The 17314-nt window shown below is 31.1% G+C and overlaps 4 protein-coding genes across 4 annotated transcripts; 3 read left to right on the plus strand and 1 right to left on the minus strand.

Annotated features, from left to right (window-relative positions):
• Positions 1-5507: 5507 nt before the first annotated feature.
• LOAG_06530 (hypothetical protein) lies at positions 5508-10551 on the minus strand (the record flags this gene model as incomplete). Its single annotated transcript, XM_020447167.1, has 10 exons — positions 5508-5651; positions 6043-6198; positions 6816-6905; positions 7071-7145; positions 7276-7360; positions 8379-8545; positions 9002-9142; positions 9378-9543; positions 9672-9862; positions 10390-10551. 10 exons carry the CDS (start codon positions 10549-10551, stop codon positions 5508-5510), a joined length of 1377 nt encoding a protein of 458 aa, XP_020302573.1.
• A 1619-nt stretch (positions 10552-12170) lies between these two features.
• On the plus strand, positions 12171-12975 carry LOAG_06531 (hypothetical protein; the record flags this gene model as incomplete). Its single annotated transcript, XM_003142067.1, has 3 exons — positions 12171-12300; positions 12580-12719; positions 12778-12975. The coding sequence occupies 3 exons, from the start codon at positions 12171-12173 to the stop codon at positions 12973-12975; spliced, it is 468 nt and encodes a 155-aa protein (XP_003142115.1).
• Positions 12976-15266: 2291 nt separating this feature from the next.
• Positions 15267-16463, plus strand: LOAG_06532 (hypothetical protein; the record flags this gene model as incomplete). The annotated part of the gene is made up of 3 exons (XM_003142068.1): positions 15267-15314; positions 15448-15569; positions 16322-16463. The coding sequence occupies 3 exons, from the start codon at positions 15267-15269 to the stop codon at positions 16461-16463; spliced, it is 312 nt and encodes a 103-aa protein (XP_003142116.1).
• A 364-nt stretch (positions 16464-16827) lies between these two features.
• Positions 16828-17259, plus strand: LOAG_06533 (hypothetical protein; the record flags this gene model as incomplete). Its single annotated transcript, XM_003142069.1, has 2 exons — positions 16828-16935; positions 17017-17259. 2 exons carry the CDS (start codon positions 16828-16830, stop codon positions 17257-17259), a joined length of 351 nt encoding a protein of 116 aa, XP_003142117.1.
• Between the last annotated feature and the right edge of the window lie 55 nt (positions 17260-17314).

The raw sequence follows: 17314 nt of genomic DNA on the forward strand, positions 1-17314 counted from the left end.
ATTACTTATAACGTGAAAACTAACCTGTTATCATAATAGTTTAATCAGCAGCTAAACTATAATGTAAATGTATTCCGAGCCTTTAAAGATTGACAATTCAAATGTACTTTGACCATAAACGAATGACGAAAACCTATATCGTATATCCGGAAAATTTTCTGATTTTCAGGAGTAAAATGCTGACTGTAGGCAAAATATGCATCATAAACAAAAATTTGCAAAAAATAGAGGGAAAAAGCATTGTGCAAGACGGTAATAACCATAATAACTATATAATAACATTAACAACGATAATAGCAATAATGATAATAATGATAATAATAATAATAATAATAATAATAATAATAATAATAATAATAATAATAATAATAATAATAATAATAATAATAATAATAATAATAATGAAATAATAAAATGATAAAATAATAATAATAATAACTGTAATGGATAATGAAGTAATACGAGGAAAGAGAAGTAAATGAATTAATAGATAATTTTCATTGCATAAATTCGTTGTTTCGTTTTATTCCTCAAAAGTCAAAATTAAAATTGTTCAACAAATAACCGGATTTGGTAATGTTATTCACACATTTCATACAACGTTAAATTGATGATAGCTTCAATGAAAAACAACTTTTTTTCTCGATTGTAATGAAAAAAATAATAAATTTTTTTGTAACTTTTCATTTTTACAAGAAAAAAAGCAAGAAATTCCACGGTAACAGAGATATTAAAGAATATTTTTGAACACTTTGTCAAATTATCTGATAGAGTGCGCAGTAAACGAGTTAAAAGGTACAAAAGTTTTGAAAAAAAGTCCTGCTTTCAAAGATTACTCGTTCAACTTTGGGCGATATTTATTGAACATTGAAGATTGTAGTATCTATCATGTGAGAGGATTCATGGGGAACCTTGTATATGTTGGATAGTGTGATAAAAAGTAAATACTTCGATTTGATTCAAAATGACAAATTAGATATTTCCCACTTAATTGCATGCAAGTTTTATCTAATATAGAAAGAAATAAAAAAAAACTAACTGAAGTAAATGATAGTTTATCATTCTTAAAGAAAGTAAATATGACACGAATCTTTCAAATTATTTTAAATTAAGCCCCATGTGACAGATTACATGTAATCGTCCATCGACGAAAAAAAAATCGTTGAAATAATAATGAAGATTATTATTTAACGAATGAATTAAAAGTATTTCTTGAAACAAAGAAAAGTTAGAGATATGTGATGAAGCATTATGTGAAGAATTCTGTGGAATGTTATCATCGCTGGAATGATGATAATGACGATGATAATAAAGATGACGGTAATGATATCTCGACCTGATTATTGATAATCTTTACCAATACAAACATTCTCTTCATCTTTCCTTTTATTTTCGTGCTTTCCACGATTACATCATCGTTAATTATCTTGAGGTAAAAAAGAGTCAAATATAAAGCGAAACGAAAATCCCCAACGTCATTATCATATGTTTATTCACATCACTGACAAAACGATTCTCCTTGACCCCTTCTCCCTTAACAGTTAATAAAACTAATTTTTTTCTTCCTTCCTTTATTCCATTCTCTCTCACCCTTGTTCTCTCTCTCTCTCTCTCTCTCTTTCTTTACTCTCCCTTACAATTAAATTAATTGTATGATATTATTCATTACCAGACAGTGCAGTTATTGAAAGAATAAACTTTGGAAATGATGAAAACAATTTAAATGTCGGAAAAAAAAAAAACATAAACTGATGGAATGGATGAATGGATGAAGAGGTGGATGAAATGAATCGATAGATGATTTATGGGGAAGAGGAAAAATATGATCAACGAAAAGGAAATTAAAAGTGATTGGAACATGAGAGAAAAGGAGAAAGAGAGAGGAAAGAATGTCCTCTCAGGTAAGTTATACTTCTTTAAATTATAACCTGAACAATAACAGTTCGAACTAATTGACTGTGTTAGTGAAATTTTTGGTTTGTTTCATTTTCAACAAACTTTTCAACCATTTCGTTTTTTATGAGAATAGATATCAGTCTTATAACAGTATGTTCTGATCATTCATTATCAATAATGGAAATCAAATCAAGAAACTTCTTGTCATGCAGAATATGTCAACAAGGCTTGGTATTTCAAGTTCCTAACTTTTTCATTACTCGATTGAAATTTGCAAATTGTTTAAATAAAATAATGAGCTAGTAATATTGATAATCAGATAATTACAAGTGGAAATTTGAAAGGCAAAAAGTGGTGGAAAATTTGCTAAATTCGAAAATCAATCGTTGTCATGTATAAAATGGAGTGGAGAGAAAAGAGAGGAGAGAGAGTGTGTAAAAGAAGAGAAAAAGTATTAATTATTCAAAGCAGTGTAATCTGGAAGTGCAGGGTTGTTTTCCTTTTTTTGTTTAGGCTCTACAAAAAAAATGAAAATGATAGATGAGTTTTGGGTGGGAGAGTAGCATTGACTGTCATCCGATTGAACTTACTAATTCGTTGTCGTGGAAGTGATACGGCCAATAAGAGTTGTGATGTTTTCAAGAATACACTTACTAATAGCAATGTTTTTTTTAAATTAATTTCCTTTTTTCTCTTTTCACTTGAAAGATTCAAAAATCAATTAACAATTGGATAGGAAATGATAAGAAAAAGATGTTCATAAGTTTTCAAACACACTGTAACATTCGGCAAAAACAACGAGTTACTTTGACAAGAAGAAGCATTCCATGCTTTTTAAGCTTCCTCTTTCTGAATAACAATATCCTGGTTTTTCTGGAAAATCTTACGGGAGAAGGAAGTTACAGGTGTACCTGGTTTATTGTTTTCATTGATATTTTGCAAAAGTCAATTTTGATTCCGTAATTTAATTAAAGATAACTTTGCTCGCCTTATTAAAGATTATTTCAAATCTTTAATCCAGTCTATACGATCGTGTTCCGAATTTAACGCGACTCTATGGTACCTCTTATGTGGTAAACCTTGTTTGATCCCTCAATTATAACAACTTATATTTTAATTGGCAGTTCCGTGAATAAGGTTTTTAAAGGAATTTATCCATATAAATATGAATAAGGTGAAATAACAGGAGTGTTATGGAGACCAGAAAAAACCTGTTAGATATATTTCAAAAAAAAAGACATATTCTGTGATATACAGTGACAACTGGAAAGGTAACAGTGAAAAGGTGACAGTGAATTAACTGATTTCATCATAATTTATCATTTTATATTGTATTTCGTTGATTCAATTGAACGCTTTTGTTTTTCATAGCAATAACTTATTCAGACATCAAAAAAGGAAGGTTATGTGTGTAATTATCAGGAAATCAGGAAGTATCCTAATTGTGAAGAAAAATTCAACATAATTTAGATAAACAAACAACCAAAAATGATCATATGAATAGAAATGTTTGAAATAATTTCGTCAACAAATAGCCGGTTTGCTAACGTTATTGTTGTTTCCAGAAGTTAATGAACAAACAATGAGACAGGTTTCATTTGGGAAGCATCTTTTATTATTTGAATTATCTATATGGAGTTTGTTCGTTTCCTTTGTTAAATTTTTATTTGGAAAGCGAAAATTAATTTAAATTATGGTTTCCGTGAATGAACAGAGCTTAGTCTGACGATAATTTGGTGACTCAAATTTGAATGATTTATTCCTATTAAAACTCCTAAAAAAGTAAAATACGCTGAGAAAAAAACTTCAAAAACAAATAGACTTTGATCAATTAACACTAATTTGTGCCGAAAATTGAAATCGATTTTAAGAAACGATAATAGTTTATTTCAACCATTGAACAGGACGATAAGAAAAGAATGCGCCTTTTTAATGAGTAAAGTTGTTGTTTCTAGAAATATGTGCACTTAAAAACAGACGACAGATAGTTAGCAGGAAGAAGTAAAAATATATTTGTCAGGAATGGGATGATAACACTGCATCGATGGATCATTGCCAAGAAAAATTTATTTTTCAAATTTCTTAACCTTGTCATATTCCTTTTATTTAGATTACCACACTCCTTTTGCTTTCACCATAAGGGGCCAACTAAGCTGTTAACGATGATGATAATGGGATGATAATTTTGCTCAATGAAGCATTTTCGAAAAAAAGTTTGGTTTTCAAATTTAGTTTTCAAATTTCTTAACTTCGATATATTCCCTTTACTCATTCCTTCATCCATTCATTTCCAACTACTATTCAATGGTTTCAAATTGCTCCTCAAAATCGCTTCTTGCATTTTCAAAATTATTTCCATCCAAAAATTTTCAAATTACCTGCATATCATGCATTTATCAGAACGAAAAATTGTGATAAAGTGGTCAATTGTTTCGTGAAATAAGTGAAGAAAGTTGAAATTATTTAAATTAAATCTTTTTTCTTGTTTACCCATAGGTAGAATACTTTATTTGTCATAGTAAAGAGAAAGAGAAATTCCCGATTTTATCAAAATTCCATGCTACGCTGGAATATGAAATAAGATTTTGACGTGATGGAGATTTAGTGCAAAGGAGAAACTGAAGAGAGCTCAAATTGGGACAGAGAATCTTGTAGTTTGGAAAATTTGATATGATTTGTTATAGTAATACCATTATTTTTTGTGAAATCAGTATTTATTAATTGAAAAAAACAAGAAAAAGTATTTTCCAGTTTAATTCTATTCGTGTTCTTCGGTAATTTTCCAACAAATTCAATGATATTTACGTTGAAATGGTTGTAATTAGGATAGTGAAATGTTAAAAATTCAGTAAATAATTCTCGACATTTACACTTATCAGTTTAATTATCATCCATCTATACATATAAATATTGACAATATCAACAGTAACAACAGCAAAAATAATGCAAAAACAACGATAAAAATAAAAAGAAATTAACAGTAGTACACAATATGACACAAATTCATATATTTCAACATAAAATAATTATAATAATAATGGAATTTAACCTTAAACTGAATTATGCAAAAATATTCTGAGATAATACATGGATTTAAAGATAGTGATCAAAGTTTCAATAATGTATAAAACTAAAGTCATAGAGTTCAGCTCATCAATATGTTAATTTGATCAGATCAGAGAATGCATGACAACATCCAAGCGATAATGTTTGCTGCAAATTAACAAATTATTCAAAAGAGGTAATTTTATTTGCATCAGAAAAATTTCTAAACTTTATGCTTTATTGAATGAAAGATTAATTTGAGTGTAAGCCCGATTTTATTGCTAAATTTTTGGTCATATTTGAGAAAATAACAAAATCTATTTCTAATCTTTTTCTTACCTATCATATAGGAAAAAAAGAACAAAACGAAGTTTGTCATCCGATGTTTCTGAATAATAAAAGTAATCACAATGATAAGTTCTGATACAATGATTAGTAATATTTCGAAATGGAAAGGAAATGATAAAATAAAGTTAAATTTTGAAAAATCTTCTTAATTTTCTCTTTTCCACTATCTTATTTGTTTTCATTCTCAAAAAATAAAAATCATCCAATATTCCATTGTGTTATAGAAAAGATCCACCAGTGAAGTTGGTATCATCCATTAATCTTTCCATTTTTTTCGATGATTCCATGGTGTAATACATCCAATAAAAGCAATTGAAACAAATAAATGATAATGGGAAAATGAGCTGACAAAGTTTATCAATCTGAAAATGTAACGTTTCATATTTCACCGCACTTATTGCAAATTCAGAAATCATGAATAGAGTCATAGGAATTATAAAATTTTTAACTTTCCTCCACTAAACTTTATTGATGATAAAAAGATTTCATCTGAAGATTGAATAAGATGCACCAAAAGTTTTGAAGGTAGAAATAACACAGAGATTATAGTTTTTCATTATTGATTTTAACCTCGTTTGAGTCTCAACTTGTAATTGTGCAAAACATTTCGAAATACCGGAGTGATAAATCAATAAAAAGGTATTGTTTGGTTATATTCTAGAAAGATGTGTCATCTGTATAGTACGGCATAGTTTTTTGCCCGAGTTATAAACTTAATAAATTCAATTTTATTTGAAATGAACGATTAGAAACCTTTTCGGCCGTCCACTTAGATTTTGGCCACTTCGATATATTTTCATCACCCAACGAATCACGATAGCAAATCTTCCATAGTTCGTCAACTTCGTTTGTATTCGCTGTTGCTTTGTATGCCTGTGATGATACCTCACGCCTGTAATATTTCGATTTCTAAATGTGACGAATCTCCTAATATCCTTTTGTATTGCTAATTTTCCAAAACAATACTATTATCATCAACCGGAAAATGTCCATTTCGTATATTCTGACAGCAACTTAGTTTAAAGATCCAGAAGGCTAGAAGATTGTACATTTAGAATCACGGTGATCCATTTGTAATATGTCAATAGTGCTGTAATCTAACTTACTTTGCGAGTAAATCAATAATTTATTTTGGATAATATTGAGATGGTGAAATAAGCTGCTCTAACTAGTTAATACTGGTCTGAACAAGTTTTAGAGCAAATTAAAATTGGCTCGCCCGTAATTCTCGACTTAACCTCAATTTAGCTTTCTTCCAACAGTGTCTTTCCCTTTATTCGTTTAGTTGCTGGCAAAGTTAATCAAAAAAATATTTGGAAAGTGCAATGAAGGTGACTAAATCACTGTAAGTGCTTTTACATTTGCTACAAGCTTTGCGTCACTGAGAAAAACAAGCTGTTGCGGAAAGTAAGATTAAGTATTAGTATCTAGAAAGCATCTCTTTTGTTTTGACTTAAATTTTTAGCTTGCCTTTTTCGGGTTTTTGTTTGGTAGTCGCATCTGATAGAATTTTTCTTTTTTTCAACTTTCTCCAATGTTTCCTCTTGGCAATCTTTTGTCATTTTGTCTACATGTCCAGCAATAGCTAATTCAACCAGCGAAAAAAATATAAAGCCCTAAAAACAATTTAGGCTATTTTTTCGGTAATTTTACGTAACAACGACCGGTTATCATTTCCAAATTAAATTTCTGATCGGAATTCGAAATGAAATTAATAGAAATACCATGTTGCACAAGAATTTCCTCAAAAAAACAATAGAATTGAATCAAAGAAGAATTACCATAGATGCAAATATCCAAACATCCATTGCTTTCACATAGGAAACCTTAGGTAAGCTTCGCGCCACATTGCCATACTAAAACAGAATCCAATATCACTTACAAAATCGGAGTTAACAAAAAAAGAATAGGGCCAGTTTAGTTTTAATAATAGTCTAACTGTTACATTCTCATTAAAATAAATTTGTATGCTTAAAATAAAAAGACCTGAAAAGTAAGCGCCATCAGTGAAGATACACCAAGGGTTACCCGGCCTGGCAAGCATTTTGGATCGAGCCAGAACGCTATCCAGCTTAAAAAAATAAAATATTTTTTTTATCTTTTTGGCTAATTCTTACGCAATTCAAATTTACTTCCTAAAACGGTTATTTAAAATCAAAACTCAAAGTACACTAAAGTATCAAAACTACCAATTTTCTTACATTGAAATTTTTTTGATCCCAAATGGGCGAAAATTGGCAAAAATTAATTGACCGGAAATAAAATTTTGGTGATTTAAGAAGTTTGAAAGATTTAGCCTAACATGTTTGAATACTGGCCTTAATTTCTTCGAAATTCCATAGTTGTTTTTAACATGAATTTATTTCTATTTCGATTTCTACCAGTATTTGCTGATTTTAAAAGAGGTATTGTGAGAAGCAACACGTTCAATCCTTGTAGTTTAATGAAAATTGAAGACAAAAGTTAACAGTTCAGATCTAATTGAATTCATCTAAATTCTTAATTTCATTGGGTACAATTCGAATATTTCTTGTAATAATTATAGATCGGAAAGTATGATGTTTCTGTTAGTCCCATCAATTTTACTGCAGGAAAAGAGATTTTTTTGTGTGGTTTGAAAAAAGTTGTGGATTACAATTAAATTTGATTTCTTCTTACTTTTAAATTAAATTTCAATATCCAAAGCAAATTTTGCTAACAGATGCAACTAACGGGTATGTAAACTTTCGGGACAAAGTATAAGATTTGAATTTATTTCCTCAAATTTTCTTTTTTTGGCAAGTAAATGACAACATCCGTAAAAGTACACTTGCACGATCTCAAAATTGGTTAACAAATTTTAGAAATTGAAGCAAAGGACAGAATCTTTTAAGAAATATCACTCATTGGTGCTTCAAAAACGTCATTCGAGATCATCCATTAATGGCCAAACATTACGAAAGCATTCGTTGAAAAATGAGAGAGAAAATCATGAGTGAAATATTTAAATTTTTCGTATATTTGCCGGAGTTGAAAGAGGTGGCAGTATTTAATCGCTGCACTGTTTCTTTAAGCTGAATAAATATTAATTTAGATTTTGGCAAATATACCTAATGAAGACGGACGCATACGTTGGCATGTATAGTTGCAAAATGTAATAACCGTAAGTTCTGCGAAAGTAAAAAGTTGCTTTAAGTTGATCCCATTGTCCTGCAGGATAATAAAATTGTTGTTTCTGCCATGTATATCGTGTCAGTTCAAAATCTGGCAATTTTCCCTGCAAATTATTAGCTATTTTTCACCAAATTATTAGTTATTTTTTTTTAAATTCAACGAATTATGCACACAATTTTGTAAGGGTCATAATAGATTGGCAGGAAAAAGGAATGATATCTTGAAATTCTGCAACAGAATTACTTTCATTAATTATTGTTATCATCGATTCCACCTAGAATGCTTATTGTGGATGAATTTAAGGAGAACTGATTATCATTCCAATGAAAATAATTCTCCAAATGGCACGTATAATAAATACAACTAAGAAAAAGAGTCTGGTAAATGACCTGAGAATCCCGAAATATATGAATTGCTGACAATTAACATAAACTACAACATCAGTAATGTGTCATCCTTTGAAGCTTGGTAGTTTAAAGTCAGAAAAAAGAGAACTTAAAACGGAATATGCGGTAATCAAATTTCAATACTCAATAGTTTGAAATGATCAATGAAGGACCTGCAAATCGATAATAACAGCTGTTTCAAACCAATCCAGTCGTACCCGATCAACATTAAAGGAATAAGATTCGAAAGTCATAGTACATCGTTGTACATCCATCGGGAACGATGACATATCCAATTCACACGGTGCTTCTACCTAACATCAGATTTTTCGGTAAATATTATAAGTAACTAATTCAAAAATCAATTCTTGTTATCAACAGGAGCATTAAAAAGTTGGGGGTTTTTCGCATCCTTTCTCATTCCTTTATATAAGTGTGATTGATTACATTCTCATTAATTATTGTTTGAACTGAAACATAGTTGAATATCAGCACATCTACCACATCCAGCATTGAAAATTTTGTAATGGAGAATTTGTAAATCGTTACCTTAACTCGATAATTAACCCAAATTGTACCATTGGGATAAATCATCAGAAATATATTTGGTGTTGGACTACTATGTATTGAGGTAGATTTACTATTTTGGAAACATACATTGGGTAACCAAATATCATCAATGGTACGATGGCTGAGCGTTAAATTAGCCAAACATCTGCAATATCTGCATTATAAAACAAATAATAATAAAAAAAAAATTGGAACTTCTGAAATAATCCTATTTTATTTTTATCCACGTAATATTCGTTAGAAATTTCCCATTAATGAATAAAAATAGCCTACTTAGTGATATTTTCAAATGCCAATCCAGGATCGAGCCAAATTTGACTAAAAAACACATCTGCAGTAAAACTAGCAGTCATTTCGGATATACTGGAAATAGCCTGAACCATCAGATCAACCTTAACATCAACACCTTTCGCCATTGGTACCGTTTTACGATCATATGAAAACATCAAATGCTCCAATACCGACTTGAAATGAATTTTTTTCTATTAGCATAAAATTTTGCTAAAGTCGAACTGAAAGTGTGATAAGGAACCAAGAAAAAAATTGACTGTCAGTTTTGTTTTATGAAAAAAATTGGACTTTTAAAAATCATTGTTTTCTTTTTCCTTTTGTTTCCACTGTTCTATTTCCCATCCATCCTTTAACTATTCCATCATTTCCACTTCCGTTTTCTTTTCCTTCTGGATAATGCTTCATTATACTGTCGGGTTACTCTGACAATAGCATGACCTCATTATTCAGGGTCAAACTGATATACAAGGAAGTTCCTCGAAATTTACCGTTTTGGTTTTTTTTTATTAGATCATAGAATTTCTTTATTTTGTAAATGAGCTGTAATCTTTTTTGCCTAATTCTTTTTTGGTTTCCATTGCAAACATGAATGCTTGACACATGAAGTACCAGAAATAACCAATGGCTAAGCTAATCTTGTATCAGCGGCTAGTCTTGTCTTATGTGTCCATAGTTTAAAAATCTTAGAATAATGTTTTACTTTAGCCAATTTATCGTCATTGTTCGCCTTGCAGTTCTGTTTTGCCATTTGTTTCAGTTGAAGTGCCTTTGACTGTGTTATTAATTTCGGTGTTGTTTCTATACTGTTAGCCATTTGAAATCGTGTCGTAACCTTTTCACGTTTTTGTCGAACTTTCGTCATTACCTTAAAAGTCTCTCCCATTACGGTTTCAAGTTTCACTTTTCCGTTAGCATAGTTATCTGATAAAGCATAGTTATCTGTTAGCATAGTTATCTGATGATCATCTAACCTATCCATAGAATTCTCTCCATTTGCCTGAATCTTCTAGGACATATGTACGTCTTATTATGCTTCTATTGTCGCTCTATGTGAGACAATTACTAATTGTAATAAATGACAAAGAAACAGCAAACAAATGACTACTCACCAGTTCGTAATCCTGCTCGGTAAGATGGTGTGCATTTACATCCGTAATATAAAGATATATCAATGCAAAAAGAGTGAGATATAAATCCATTTATCGGAATGCTGTAAAATATTAGTTGTGATAATGAGAATGTGATAAGTTATCAGTATTAAAGATAGAAAAGAGAAAATAAGGATGAACAATGTTGACTGTGAAGAGTGGTATCCATGGGTGATGAAGATGAAGAAGGGTAGATGTTAATGTAAGGAAAAAGGAAAGGAGGAAGGAAAAATTGTTCAACAAATTTCATTACACTTTTTTTCCTTTTTAGATATCCCATAATAAATCTTAGTAGGAGTGGCTTAGCCTTGCTCTTTGTCATTACTTTTTTGGCCAAGGATAACGTCTTTTATTACTAGAAATGAAAAAAAATTCGTTAATGAAAAGGTTGAAAATTTTCATTCTTTTCCTCTTATTGTTCCACCATTTTACACACAGAAACTGTAAAATTAAAATGTCATTTTCAGATCACAAAAACTTTTTTATTTAAATTTATTCTGATTAGGAAATGACGTTTGCTAAATGGGATCAGCGTATGACAGTGTAAGACATATTCATCACGTTGCAAATGTTTTAATAAAATCATATCAGAACGTAATTAACACTATAGTAAGTGTTGAAGACAATGTCACATTTGCAATGAAATTTTATAGTGGAGGCTTGCAAAGCTTCGATGACATCAGTCTATTCTACAGCTCTTCCACTACTTCTTTAACACCAGCCGTAATATCAACACCAGTTTCGATGTGTCTTCCGATGCTGCCATAGTAACAGATTTTGTTGCCTTCCTTATCAGCTCACACTAAAATGATTTGAACGGAAATCATGGAATGGTAGCGGTCGATCACCGAAAAACTGTGAATTAAGCAGCCCCAATGATTTGTCGCAAAATTTTTTGATTCAATCCCTTGTTGAATTGGTTCATTTAATTAAAAAACGAATACAAATTCATGAAATCTGATGCGACATCATTCTTCTTGTCTTGTAAGTACTTCCTATTCCTCACGATCGCTCAATCTTTCCATGTCTTCCAACCCTAGCTACATTAGTATTAGCAATGATGAATGAAAAACAAAGCAAGATCAGAACAAGTATAGATGCCTCCTTAAAATGCTTCATGATGATTGTCCAAGAACTTCTGCTGAGGATACCATGCAGGAGTTCTTGCATCATTGCACTTTTTAATAAATATTGATAAAGTTGATGCTACCTTTATAAACACTTATAAACAAAGCCTTCTGAATCACCTGTTAAGTTTGGTTCATTTTTGCGCATATTACTGGTAAAATCCCAAAAAGGGCACATTAAAATGTTTAAATTGAGATGACAAAAAATGAGCTTTTCAGCAAAGGCAAACTTTCATCAGCTGATTTATCGAACAACAATTATCTGCAATAAGTACTTTCAATTTCAGTTCAATTGGACCACAGGATCACATATATGTTCGAGTTATTTCCTGTGCAGTAAGTTTATGAAAGCTATAAAATTTACAAAACACCAAAACAATTCCTATTTGTTTACTTCCATTTCACTTTCTAATAAAGACCTGAGCAATTTGTGATGCTAATTGTTGGTTCAGAAGTTGTAATGATCATTTCAAGTTAAGTAATCACCGAAAGAAACAAACAGTTTCGAACAATTGAAACACTCTCCTAAAGTGTGGCTTGTGTGTTATATTTGATATTCCATACAGATTTTCCTTCTCTTTACTTTAACTTATATCTTCTCGTCAAATCTTTAAGTAAGTAACGAACGATTTTGCAAAGATAAAATCAGTATGGGCTTTAATAACGTCAGCAAAATACAGGATGTGATTAATATCAGTTGTAAAAACTGCTCCGATCATTTGCTGCCAAATTTACATCTTTATTTAGTGTCTCAAGTTAGATTCGTAACAAACTTTAAAGCTATATCAAATTATATTAGAATAAATTTTACAGGCGAATAATGCCATACAAGTTCCGAATCAAGATAATATTGGAAACGTGACAGGTGTACTGCTAGGTGATGGCCGGTTTTTATTGCTTGCTGCTGTGCTACGTAGTAGTAAAATCAATTCGATCACGCATAAAACATTCGGAGAATCAAATCCATTTTGGGACAATATAATTCGACTTTCCCTGCCATTAATCAAATAAATTGAGCATGGATTACTGTCACGGCCACATATAATCTCCCATCAAATATTTAGCAGTTTGAATCCGTCGGATATTGTAATAGATAGAGTGACTCGATCACCAGTAAATCAAATTTGTTGATGGAACCATTGATCAATGCTTCATGTGTTTTGCCGAAGAAAATTTTATCTTTTGAAATAGTCCAGGCCAGAATGCATTCCTTGGCCTTTTTTTTTTGCCATTAATCTTTCCATAGACCTCAAGTCGAAATGATAATGCTCATTAGTTACATTTTACATCGTTTAAATTAAAATTTCAAGTCTGAAGAGTAATCTATGAGGCAAAGGTGAAAAAATGTTATTAAAACTACTTTATCTGTCCTCTCAATTTTAATTGCTGAAAAGTTCGTTATTGAAATATTCATTCGACAAATGAAATAAATATTTATCAATAAATAGTTTCTGAGATTGAAAACTTATCTCAAAGTTAGTGCTTTGTCGTCGCATTTATCTTTCTCACAAATGACATCTGAAACATAAGTTAGGTGGAATAATGGCAAGATAACCTTATTACTTAATATCTTGCTATATTCATCATCACAACTAGGCTTCGCAAATGAGGATTTGGAAAGGAACTTACCTACGTTTGTTGCAAACGCTACAAATGTGGGTATATGCTCCGAACTTGAGCATGGATTTTTTCAGGTGAGGCAAAGTGTGCGCGAAACTGACCCCACCCTTTATTCCTAAGATTCATGTACCAGAGCCTAGCGAGTTAGGGCTATGACAGTGAAGTCCTTTCCATAAGTCGCCTATGTTGTAGTAACATCTAAACGTCACGGTTAACTAGTTTCTCAAAATTATGTGAATAGTAAAACGCAAATGATCACTTCAAATTTGAACCACCAAAATATTAAAGACATGGTCTAAAAACACAAAAAAAAAAATAAAGACATAATTCAAACAGAGTGGCATGAAATACAGCGAGATCAAATGACTTTTGTTAGTGATAATCAGCTATAAAAATTATCAATGCGTATAAACGAATTTATTATACAACAAAATTTAAATACATATTATCAACAGTTTTTATTATTTGAAGTTGTGATTGAGCAAAAGTAGTTAAATTCAATAAAATATTCAGTTACAAATCATATCCAAATAAGTTTAACTAAGTCATATAGGAATGGTTTTGAAAAAGAAGAAAGAGAGAGAAAAAATTATAATCCTTTAAGTAGAACACATTGGAATGATCATCAAAGATAAAGGAATGTGAAGAGAGCTTCCTCTTTTTTCAACAACTGTCATTCTCATTCCGATTAAAAAGCATGGCCGCATATTTGATTGAAAAAGTCATGCTTTTTTTTTTACCAGATTTTGACAGTTCAACCTGTTACATTTTCCATATGCTTTAATCAGGCAATGTGCAGATTACTCATCATTTATTTACTTAGCAATCATTCTGATACATCAATCAACTGATAAAAGGTACCATCGAAAACTGAATGAACAACGAGAAGAGATAGCACGTGCAACACATGAAAAAAGTAAAAGTAAATTCACATATTCAAAATTTCTCGCTCTTTCAAAACACACACATATAGCATTTACTATGAACCATACTTTAGCTCGGAAACGAGGAATTTCTCAGCTTAATTAATAATTATTGACAAGCAGACAAACCATTCTCTTGTTCTATTAGCACACATGATATTATTTGCATTCGAATTCAGCACAGCCCAGAAAAATGAAGAATATTGTAAGCAAAAAAAAATTTTATTATTTCCTGAAATAAGCATTGCTCAAGTAATCTTGTAATCATGAAATATTGGTGAAAATTAGACAAATTTATGTTTGAAAATTATCTGACAAAACAGATGCCTTAAAATAAAAATTTATGTTAAATAGAAAAAAAGATTTATAGAAATTGAAAGGGTCAATTGATTGTATAATAAGTTCTTTTCCTGTGAAATAAAAGAATGATATTGTTTCGCATTCTAAGATTTTCGTCTGGAATATTACATGGAAAGAGAATGTTATACTATGCTACTCTTTGTCTTATGAATTTTTTTTAATTGACTTGTAATCCTTTCTTTGAAATAAATGAATATGAATGAGATCCGATAAATGCGGCATATGTCAAAAGATGCTATTGCGTTTGAAGCTTGATACACGCAACAGTAGGTACCATTATGACTGATTTAAACGAATTTTGCAGCATAAATTATAACGTAATGGAATTTAGCGCAATGAGCAACGGAATCATTTCATTCTGCAAATGTAAAGGATCTTCCAAAAAAAACTCTGGAGGAAATGGAAAGACATATCCAGAATAATATACGGTGCCGCGAGACGAAGTCGGTAATAACCACTTTTTTAAAAATTTTGATCTTTATAATTTTTTTTTTGAAAAAAATTGTAGTCAATTCGACTTTTACAGATGTAAATTTTATAAATTTTTATCTTAACAACATTGAATGTAGTATGTTTGTAGTCAAATAATGTATCGTATTTAATGACGGAAACAAATTACAGCTCTCGTGGTTTTCTGGTAGCAGTAATAAAAATTCAGAATATTCGACTTCTTGCTTTTATCGCCTGCTGTAATTGTTTCAAGTTAGTTTTTTCATGTTCCTCAGTAACTTTGTGTATTTCAAATATTTTGTTTTTTTGATTTCTGGTAGATTATTTACTTGATTGATTTTTTTGCTTATTTGTTGCCTCTTTTTTCCCAATCATTATCAATATTTAGTTGCTCATTTTGATTTGTTATTTTCTGCTAACTATTATGTTTTGAAGTTGGAAATGAAATTTCACATAAACCGCTGTATTTATCTTACCCATCACTTTTTATAATAAATCCGGACCATTTTTCAAGAACTGCTTGTTTATCTGTCTGTTTTTTTTTCTTTTATATACCTCGCAGGTTCATTACTTTCATTCATTTATAATTTCATTACTGAATTTACCGTGGATACAGATCCCTTTATCATATAATTGAATAGTGAAGCAGAAGAAACGCAAATTCCCTTCATTTCATCAAAAGTAAGAACTTCCTCTGCGAAAACATTAATGTAAAGATCATTCCCCAAGTGAGAAATGAAAATTTCCTTCACTTCATCAAAAATAATTTCCTGTGGAGAAACACTAATGTAAAGAACATTTTCTAAGTTACTGAGATTCTCAGACAGCAATAATAGGATTATAGCATTACAAGCCTTGAACCTGTATGGATTTAAATTCATCGAAGGGTTAGTTGATCTCACTCAATGCAGCTGACTTAACCTCATTTAATCAATTAACATTCGAACCAGAAAGTTGAACAACATGAATCACCCAAATTGAAAATCGGCCATTATTAAATTTAGTAACTACCAGTTCTTTACCACTTTTGATGACGACAAAGATGCGCATTCAAGCTACCTGAAAAGTCAGCAGATGTACATTTGCGCATTTCTAACTCATCATGAACATCAATTTATGCTCATCCGAAAATCAAGAAATATGTGAAAAAAGTTAAGCACATTTTGAGCAATACTAACTTATGACAAGTACAAATTTATTTACACATTACCAACTTGTCACAAACATGCATCTATACCACTTCAAACAACACCAAATGTAGATTTGCACCAACAATGAACGGGAATACATACATTTGCGCACTGTTAGCATATCATGCATCTTTGCTACTTCGAAAAAAAGTGCACATTTAAACATCATTAACCAATCAAAAACGTACATTTGCGCTACTGAAAAAAATGACAAATATACACGTAATGCTTTTCATTAATTCACATTTGTGCTATTTGAAATGCTTTCTATGATTAAATAAGAGAGAGCCTGGAAAGAATTCAGTGTGAAACATACAGTGATGAGACGATGGAGGTCGAAAAGCGGAATTAGTACATCTCCCAAGTCTTCCGTCATCTTAGGAACAGTTCGAAGCATATTACAAGTTCTTGGAACGCGAACGGGATCTGTAGCAGGATCTTGAAAATGAAAGCCGGTTCGTACTCGCCCCTTCGAGCGCCAACAACGAGCGAAACAGGGAGATTTTCAGAAGGATGAGCCAGTTCGACACTGGTTCACGATGAAGGAGGTTCAGAAGAGAAAGAGATGGCGAAGTGAAGGCAGATACCACACCAGCTATTCCTTAATAAGGAAGGTGTGGATGTGGCATCAGATTGCTGGCAATAGTTCCGGAACGCAGAGAAGTGGAGACGGTTTGCGAAATCCCATTAAGTTTTATTTTGATTGGCGATGGCTCTTCATTCTAAGGAATGGAGCTCCATTGTGGCTGTAATTTCGTCAACGATGCTAATGTGCGGCATATCAACGAAGTGGCTGCATTTCTGACG

This window comes from Loa loa, assembly GCF_000183805.2.
Source record: "Loa loa unplaced genomic scaffold supercont3.6, whole genome shotgun sequence".
NCBI classification, from domain to species: Eukaryota; Metazoa; Nematoda; class Chromadorea; order Rhabditida; family Onchocercidae; genus Loa; species Loa loa.